Here is a 9,411-nt window from a genome sequence, read left to right as displayed (position 1 = left end):
TCTGAATTTAAAGCTCGAAACATTTCATATTTAGATTGAACTTTTTTCACAGTTAGAAAATTGTTAAAAATTTGATTTAACAAGTTGTTTTACAATAATCGATGTCTTAGATGTTTTTTCACATTTCATACATTTCAAAGTTGATTTACGGTGATGTATGTCTCAGATGTGATGAAAATTAGCTTAATGTAAGGACATGTTGTTAAATATATAAAAAGCTAAACATTTAAAACCTAATGTAGGCTATATACATTCACGATTAATAATTTGTAGGCTATGAGCAAAGCTGAACATGTTTCCTAACATCTCTCAGGTGCCTGTCTGCTTCAGTCTCTCACTGCTATCGCTTTAACGGGACGGTGTGACGTTGGGACGGGAGCAGACAGAGCTGCAGCAGCTGGATCGACTCTCGCCGCGGACCAGAACATCCTCACCCTGCGGAACGCACTAAGTGTTTCTCACCGTGGATCCGACCGTCCAGGTCCACAATCACAATCCGCCATGAGAGACTACTCCTCCGCGCCGGGACATGGGGGCGCCTGCATGCCGTGCTGCCAAGTTTGCGTGTTCGCCTTTACCGCATTTCTCATCGTTGCAGAGAGGACGGCGCGTGAGTCTTACCTGGGACACACTCACACGCGCACGCACACTCATCACACACACACGCACACGTACACGCCCTGCGCAGTAATTACAAAACACCGAGTGCAATATAACTATCACTGTTTATGTTGATTATAATGTGGTGGCATGTGTCCAGGCGCGCCCTTGTTGTATGTTATTTGACTTTTTTAGGCGTGCGCGTGCATGTGGCCGCGTGCTTTTTTTTGGCCACTGAAAGGATGTACAGTGTCATTGTGTGAGGGCTACAGCGGCTGCAAGACAGATGCTCTCATATTGTACAAGATACAGGGTTCTGGATGTCCTTTGGTGTGTAAAATTTGACATGTGTGTTCACTTCAGCCGTGATGAATTATAGAGTCAGAGTCTGCAGTCAGCACCAGTGCGCCTCTTTCCTATTTACACTGCATAATATGAAATCCCGTATGCAGCAAAACTGCAGACTCATGGTAGTGATTCCCAGAGTTCCTTCAACAGAATTCCTGAGGGGAAAAACACAGGAGCCATGTTGTCATATTTCAGCGCCCTTTTTTTTGAGGTGCATGAATGGATGAGGGGATGGGCGTACCCCATGATGGGACCTGCTGTGCCCGGACAGCCCTTCCGTTTGGCAGCTAAAACGTTTCAGATTACATGGGTGGAGGCAGAGCTGCAGAGCTCAGGGTGATGTGTGTGTGTGTGTGTGTGGGGGGGGGGGGGTCTGTAAATGAGTAGAGGAGCCAGCATATTGTTGTCAATAAACATTAGATGGGATGCAGGACGGAGGTCATATGAAAACAAAATACAACATTCTCTATGTTCTGGCACGCTGATGATGACACTTATTTCAGCACTGCAACATAAGCAGCATCTTACAAATCACTGATACACACTTGGCTCTTAGTGTATCGGAACATTGTACAATAACAAGAGAGCTATTATCCTATTACTGAACATTAGTGATATTACGCATGTGATTTAAAGAGCTGATCTGTTTTAACGGCTTGCAATTATGTATGAAGGCAAGCTTTTTCCAAATATGCACAATGTGATATACTTATTAATCTGAAATGTCTTTGGGATTCAGTCCGTATTTTGTACGTGTATGTATGTGAGTACTTTTGGGATTTTGTATTGTAGTTATCCATAGATTTAAGCCTTTGTGTGTGTCACCTCTTTCCCCAGTGATCTATTGCTTTGTGTACTATCTGTGGGTGGGTCACAACTACTGCTATGCCCATCTTTCCGGCTTCACTGCACTGTTCCTGCTGCCAGGTGAGGTAACAATAGCCACAACAACATAATCAACAACAACAACAACAACAACAACAACAGCATATCCTTCCTATATTTACAAGAGAACAGGGGGTCCTCAATTACAGAGACCAACAAGAAATGTAATATGATAGATAGATAGATAGATAGATAGATAGATAGATAGATAGACAGACAGACAGACAGACAGACAGACAGACAGACAGACAGACAGATACATACATACATACATACATACATACATACATACATACATACATACATACATACATAGTTAAAGGTTATATTTATATTTGTTTCATTCGGTTTCCCAGGTTGGGGTCCTCAGTGGCTCAGTTATCTGTGGTACCTGTGTGATGGACGCATCCGCAGGAAGTCTCTCACCTGGACACACATACTGCACCTGGGTATCTTCAGAAGGTGGGCAAACCCCAATAACACCAGTTCTAACTAGAGAAAATTGTACAGTTTTCCTGAAAAAATCTGACATGCTGAAAGTGTGTTTGTGTTTGATGACTTAACGATGTACAGTATATGGAGGCATTTCCTCTTCCTCTCTGTTTGTTTGTCTTTTTAATATATCTTCTTCTTTATCTACATCTGGCCTCCACAGGCTGTGGGAGTGCATGTGTCTGCAGGACTATGATTTGTATGGAGAGATCATGCAGCAGGCTGACGTGTCCGCCTTGCGTCTGTTCGAGGCGTTGGTGGTGACCCTCCCTCAGACGCTGCTGCAGACCTATGTCCTCATCTGCACTGATATAGGAATCAAATCTCCAGGTAATGAGAGCCTGAAAGGAAATGTACAAGTCAGGTGGCCCAGTAGATCTGCATAACATAATCAGAACAAAGTTTAGAGCATCAATGATTCATATTTGTCTGCGCCAGTGACAGTCAAAGCCAGAGTTATTATGTTTTCGGGTAATCTATCTATGAACGTAATATCTCATCAACGCCTTAAGGAAAGTTCTTCAAATTTCAAAAAAGTGTATTTAACTTGGAAGATAAACTGATTTATTTTGGTCGTCAAAGTTAAGGTCACTGTGACCGCGCAAACCACATTTTTGGAAATAACTTTTAAGCTAATTATGAGATTTTACACAAATGTCGAGTAGGATAGTATGATAAGGTGAGGACGGGCCCAGAAAGGGAGTGACAAAAGTATCATTATGCCTATTATAAGTCTGTATACAGTACCATCAAAACTATTTTGAGGTAGTCAGAATCAGAATCAGAATACCTTTATTAGTCCCACAGAGGGGAAATGTGCATCGTCACAGCAGGAAAGAGCCACAGACACCTTAATGCTACATATATTTTAAAAAAGTACTAAATTATGATATAATAAAAAATATAATAAAAAAAATAAAAGTAAAAAAAATACTTTTCAAAATACAAATCCTGTAACAGTTCTTAGGATTTAGCAGCCAGGTATATATTACACAGTAAAGTAGTACCTTTAAGGTATAATAATGTTACTTTAAAAATCAACCAATTTCTCTGCCATCTATTTCCAGTGTTTAAATTGAACATGATGTAGTGTCACATTATATCAAAGTATTCATATTTGTTATCCTCTCTGCCTCCTTCCTCTTCCCTCTCCCCTCTCCCCTCCAGCCTCGGTGTGTTTTGTGGTGTGTTTGTTATCTCTTGCCTGGGCCTTGGTCCTTTACGCCCGGGCCTGTTTACTCATCAGACCTGGACACCTACAGATGACCCCCGCTGCCATGCTCTGTCGACTTGTGTGGAGGGTGGGCATCTTCACACAGCTGTCCACCAGACAATAGTATACACACTAAGTATGATTGGCATATGCACATGTTTGGTTTTGTTTGTGTAACGGGTATATTTTCTTTGTCTGCAGATCAGTATGTTAGGATCTCGATTTGCGATCCTCATGCTCTTCACACGTATCTTCAAACAATGGATCCTGGGAGTCATTGGTAAGTCTCATTGCCAAAGCTTCATCCCAAAACTCATATTTTTTCTGGATAATAACATGAGTTTAAAGCTGTAGTTCCCCTCAAAAGCTGAAATATCTATTTTTTCTGTATGGCTATTCAGTAAGAGTGAACAAATAATTTAAGTATTTAAAGACGTTGAATCTTGATTGACCTCATCTTCTCAGGATGTGTCAATAAGTGTGTTTATTTAAAAGTTATAAAATGTAATTGGTTATGTGTGCGTGTGTGTGTGTGTTTCAGGTGTGCATTGGTTGGGTGCAACTTTTTGGATGGTGTCTCAGCAGACTGACATCATCCGTTCAAGTAATCGATGGAGACTCTTCAACCTTGTTCTGGGAGCTGTTCATATCTTCCTTTTCCTCAATGTGAAGTACGGCCAATCCAGATACCGCATGGCTGGCTTCTACCTGGTATGTGTGTGTGTGTGTGTGTGTGTGTGTGTGTGTGTGTGTGGTCAGTTCATGCGTGTGTGTCGGAGCTTTTGGGCAGGGCCATCGAGAAAATTAAGAACAAAACAACACATAACATTTGTGATGAAAGTTAACCACCCCCATGTTTTTGTTTTTATTCTTCTTCAGGCCATGTTCATAGAGAACGCTTTTCTTCTTCTGGCCTTCTCGTGGCTGTTTACCATGGTGTCCTGGGACACTGTGGGGATCCCAGCTGCAGTGTTCTGTAGCTTCCTCATTGGTGAGACACACGGCTACACTATGAAAATACTAAGACGTTTTTACACACACTTGCACGCCTCCATTTCAAGTCATCTCTGTTTTCTACTATTTACCTGTTCCCCCCTCTCACCAGGAGTCATAGCGTTGGTGATGTATTATCGTTTCCTCCATCCCAAGTCCTTTGAGATTTTCCAGAGTATTCGCCACAGGGGAATAGGCGGAGCCTGTGCTGAGCGTGGATCTACGCTATCATTGGAGGAGAAAGTCACGCCTACTTTCCATCGCCATGCAACAACACTGACCGGTCTGTTTATCTATGTATCTATGTATCTATGTATCTATGTATCTATGTATCTATGTATCTATGTATCTATGTATCTATTGAATATCCTATGGTTGTTAATCTAATCAGGAGGCGGGACCCTTATGGATCTCCCTATCCAATGGGAAGGCTGGAAACATCACCACTGGCTGCTGATTCGCTTAGCCATGAAGACGGGGGATGTGTCTAAGATCTGGTCGTCGTATGGCGAGGGGGGATTGGCCGGACTGATGGGTCTGCCTGAAGAAATCCACTCCCCTGATGTACATCATCGGGTGTGTTGCGTTTTTTTTAGCAATTACATTAAGTAGTGAGACGGCAATAAAAACAGTTTCAGTGGAAATATATCTGTCCTATCTGACATGTGAATGTGCAATGTATATTAATACTACTTAAAAAGGGTTTCTCATTGTAATTTGTCCTGCGATTTGTCAGGGTCCACTTATTCCGCCGCAGGTTCCTCAGATCTCACAACCAGCCCCTCAACCGGCTCCACCTGAGGTCAGCCCGGCTCCACAGGCAAGATCTGGGTTTCATTTATCCCTCTTTATCAATTACTCACCTGTGTTACATTGAATTTGTAAAGAAAAGTTATTGATGAATTGATGTAGATGGTGGCCATGTAAAACATAAGCAAACGAAATAATGATAACCTCGTAGAAATATTTTATAAAATTCTTTCAGTATAATCCAAGTCTCATTTATTTAGTCGTGTGCTAATAACTACATCAAAAACAGATGCATTTTTGCTAACGGCTTGAGACTGTTTAAATGCAAGCATATATATATATATATATATATATATATGGAGGTGTGTGGCGCAGTGGACTAGTGCGTTGGTGTTCGGATCAAGGGAGCACAGGTTCAAACCCCACTGTAGTCAGCATGTCGTTGTGTCCCTGGGCAAGACACCAAATTGCTCCTGTGGGGATTGGCTTTGGATAAAAGCGTCTAACAAGTATACATGTAATGTAATATACAATTGTAAGGTTATAGCGAGTAATTGATTGATTTGGTCATTATTTTGGAAGAAATATAAATTGAACTGATAATATAAATTAACATAATAGTAGATTTATACTCAAAGCCACTACTGTATGTGTAGGATTTGGTAATGCAGACACATACAAGCTAAAAAGCTAAAAGCAACACAAAGACTACACCAATTTTAATGAAATATCAGTGCAGCTATAATAATCACAGTGTACCGTATAAAACCGTTTTAGAACCTGTGTCAATCAAGGGGTCAGCCATCACATTTGCAAACAGTGTCTCTCAGTGTGTCTGCAGTCTGAGGCTCAGCTCTCTGTCTCGTCCTCAGGTGCTAGCGGACGTCCCACCTCCAAAGCCGGCTCTCTCAACTGTCATAGCCAGACCAGTTAGAAAAGCTCCACCTACAACCATCCAGGATTTGAGACATTTCCCAGAGATCGCCCCTTTCCAGGAGGTCATCATGGAGGAGTCTGCAGAAGAAGAGTCCAGAGCTACACCATCAGAAAGAGGTTGGTTTTAACACTTAAGAGTGGCAGGGCTGTTAATTCACTAAATTGTTGCTAAAGTTAGAGTATATCTCTCTGGTCCTGTATGTCTTATTTTTTTTAATGATATGATTGATACATGTAATTTGCAGTCATTTTATCTCAAGCATGATTTGACCTTATGAGATGGGTACTGTTTTAAACACACTTAATCTTAACTTGATTTTTTTAAGGTGATGATGACTTTCTGAGTGCTGCTTACGCCTCGCCCTCACTTTCCTCCCCGCTGCAACCAGACAGCTTCTGTCACATCGACAGCAACATGTCCCTGACCGAAGCCTCGTCCTCCGTAGCCTCGCTGGACATCAAGACTCCCGTCTGGTCACCTGAGCGACGCTCCTCTCTCATGATCATCAGTTCCCCAGATAAAAAACCATCGCTCCCCGGAGAGTCCAGCCACACGCTGTACTTCAGCGCGGATGCTCAGTCCCCCTCCAGTGGGAGCTATCTTGGCTGGGGCTCTGAATTATCGCCCATCTCCACTTACAGGAGTCCTTACCGGATCAGGGAGGCTCGTTTCATCCCTTCCACACCACGTCTGGAGGCTCGAGCCAGGGCTGAAAGTCCAGGTCCGTCCTCTGTGGTTATCACCCCTGCCACTCCTGGTACAACACCGGGCCCGACCCCAGGAGGGACCCCTGGAACATCGACCCCTACCGCTTCAACTCCCGGTACTACAACACCCGCTGCTTCAACCCCTGGTACTGCCACACCTGTAGCTTCCACTCCTGGTGCTTTGACTCCTGTTGCGACCACACCCGGTGCTCAAGTCGTTCCCCTCACTCCGGTCCTCGCCCACGCTCGCAAACAGATGGTGCAGGTGGTGGACAGCAGAGAGAGGTTGGTGTAAGGAGGATGGGGGGTGAAGGGGAGGATGTGGGCAGTGATGTCTTTTTTTTGTTAAGCAGTTATGATATACATAAATTCATGCATCTTGGCTATCTATCTAGGGGGAGTTCAAGGAATACTTCAACCCCCAAAATTAACATTTGTATAACAATTATTCGTATGCCTCAATTCTTGAAGAGTCAAAACCCTTAATTTAAGTTAACAGGGGTTGCGTTTAACAACAGCAAAACTGTATCAAAACATCCAATACAATTAAAGTCTCGTTTATCAAGTCAGAAACGTATTACTTCCCTAACACATGCAATTTTGCTAAACCTTAATTTTAGTCCAGGAACGCTTCTTGGCCATGCCAGTCCGAAGAGTTTATAGGGAAGTTTGAAATGAAAAGGCATGAAAAGGTATGAAAGTGCAGAAGCATTTCTTCAATAATTCAAGCTAACACAGGGGGACTTACAGGATACAAGGGTTACATAATAGAAAATAAGCGTGCATTGGTATCACACTTGCCAACCACAGGAAATTATCTAAATTCTCAATAATAGTACCTCTGGCTTTGCTGTGTGTATAACGGTCTTTAAAAAGGGAAGCGATGCATTAGGACCGTGTTGCTGCACATTACTGCTAGATGGTTGGTGTGCCTGCAGGAAGGAGGGTGATGTAGGAAACTCTTTGCAAGCTACTGTGAAAAGGCTAAAGGGGAAGCATCTGGTGAATTTAAATGTATGAGGCGAGGCACATGGTCGTCTGGTTCCTGCCGAGGCAATCACAAGCCATTCTAAATATTCAGTCCTATAAAACCATTAATACAAAAAGATGGTACGCACTACAGATCATTATTAACAGAAGATTGAATCTCGTTACTCATCAAGAGAACACACAGATTCAAAGGTGCTAATGAATGTGGGGCATGCTTTCATTTAGATTATAAACCCTTCCGATTTTTGGGGAAAATAACCATAACAAACCGCAGGCAGAGTAGACAGCTGAGATTTGCTTTTTTGTTTTACTTATCATAAACATTACGAGCATATTAAATTATGAGCTGTGAGGAAATCAAATAACATGATAAAGTCAGAGACTTTTTGAATTAACCAGGTACTTTAAAATAGTTTACAAACACCAACATGCTGAATCTCTTCTAACTCTTCTCGCAAATGAATCTTTCTTTTTTTATTCTGATATAATCAAACTAATAATCTGCAATGAAATATCAAAATACTGCAAACCTAAAGCTTTTACGATGATGTTGAACATCCCGTCCAGTATTCAGGAAGCCACTCATTCATGCCACGAGTTATTTCCTGTGTCCACTACAGTACACTACACTACAGTACAGTACAGTACAGTAAAATACAATACAGTACATAACACACAGTAGTGACACAAACTCTTATTGCAATCTGTTAAACAGTTAATCATCTATTCACTGATGTAAACATCCAATAAATGCTCGATTTTTTCTTTGCTAATTTTAATTGCAAACATTTCAGCTGGCACTTTACAGCAGAAGGGTGCAGCTACAGTATCATGATGTGTGTAGACTACACTTTATAACATTAGAACATTAAGGCTTTTAACTTGATTATTTATTTATTTATTTATTATTGTGATGCTTTGAACTATTTATAGTGTAAATTATAATTATTCACATCTGTGCTCCCGGGTGTATCTGTGTGTTTTTGTTTTCTTCTTGTATGTTCCTGCCTGTGTACATGACATAAGCTGCTGCTCATAACCAATTGCCCCTTGCGGGATTAATAAAGTTGTTGATTGATTGATTGAGAATATGTAAAAGAGAAATTGTAGTAGAATATAAAATATTGAAGGGATATCAGATCCCATTTTATTACATGCCTTTCTTTGTATCCGTATCATTTCTTTTTAAGTTAATGATGGCTTGTTTTATGATATCTATTTTACAAACAAATATTTTGTTTGGTATTACATTTTACTCAGTGATTCTTCTCATAGCATTCAGAATTATTTTGAAAAGTGCAACTTTTAAAATGTTGCTGAACAAGAAATAATTTACTCAAATGTACACAATACAGAGGAGAACCCTATTTTAACAAAGTTTAAATATAATATGTACAGTGGGGCAAAAAAGTATTTAGTCAGCCACCAATTGTGCAAGTTCTCCCACTTAAAAAGATGAGAGAGGCCTGTAATGTTCATCCTAGGTACACTTCAAC

The 9,411-nt window shown here is 41.2% G+C and overlaps 1 protein-coding gene across 2 annotated transcripts; it reads left to right on the top strand.

The window, feature by feature from the left end:
* The first annotated feature begins 359 nt into the window (after positions 1-359).
* xkr5b (XK related 5b) lies at positions 360-9,324 on the top strand. Of its 2 annotated transcripts, none has more exons than XM_034224265.1 (13): positions 360-610; positions 1,786-1,875; positions 2,190-2,295; positions 2,489-2,655; positions 3,493-3,626; positions 3,740-3,818; positions 4,080-4,249; positions 4,418-4,529; positions 4,644-4,814; positions 4,923-5,107; positions 5,289-5,351; positions 6,154-6,334; positions 6,544-9,324. In XM_034224265.1, the coding sequence occupies exons 1-13, from the start codon at positions 502-504 to the stop codon at positions 7,218-7,220; spliced, it is 2,244 nt and encodes a 747-aa protein (XP_034080156.1). In that variant the 5' UTR covers positions 360-501; the 3' UTR covers positions 7,221-9,324. The 2 variants fall into 2 exon arrangements, with proteins under 2 accessions (XP_034080156.1, XP_034080154.1); XM_034224263.1 differs by having other exon boundaries at positions 5,268-5,351.
* Positions 9,325-9,411: the final 87 nt, after the last annotated feature.

This window comes from Gymnodraco acuticeps, unplaced genomic scaffold, assembly GCF_902827175.1.
Source record: "Gymnodraco acuticeps unplaced genomic scaffold, fGymAcu1.1, whole genome shotgun sequence".
NCBI lineage: Eukaryota > Metazoa > Chordata > Actinopteri > Perciformes > Bathydraconidae > Gymnodraco > Gymnodraco acuticeps.
This window is presented reverse-complemented; position numbering and strand designations above follow the sequence as displayed.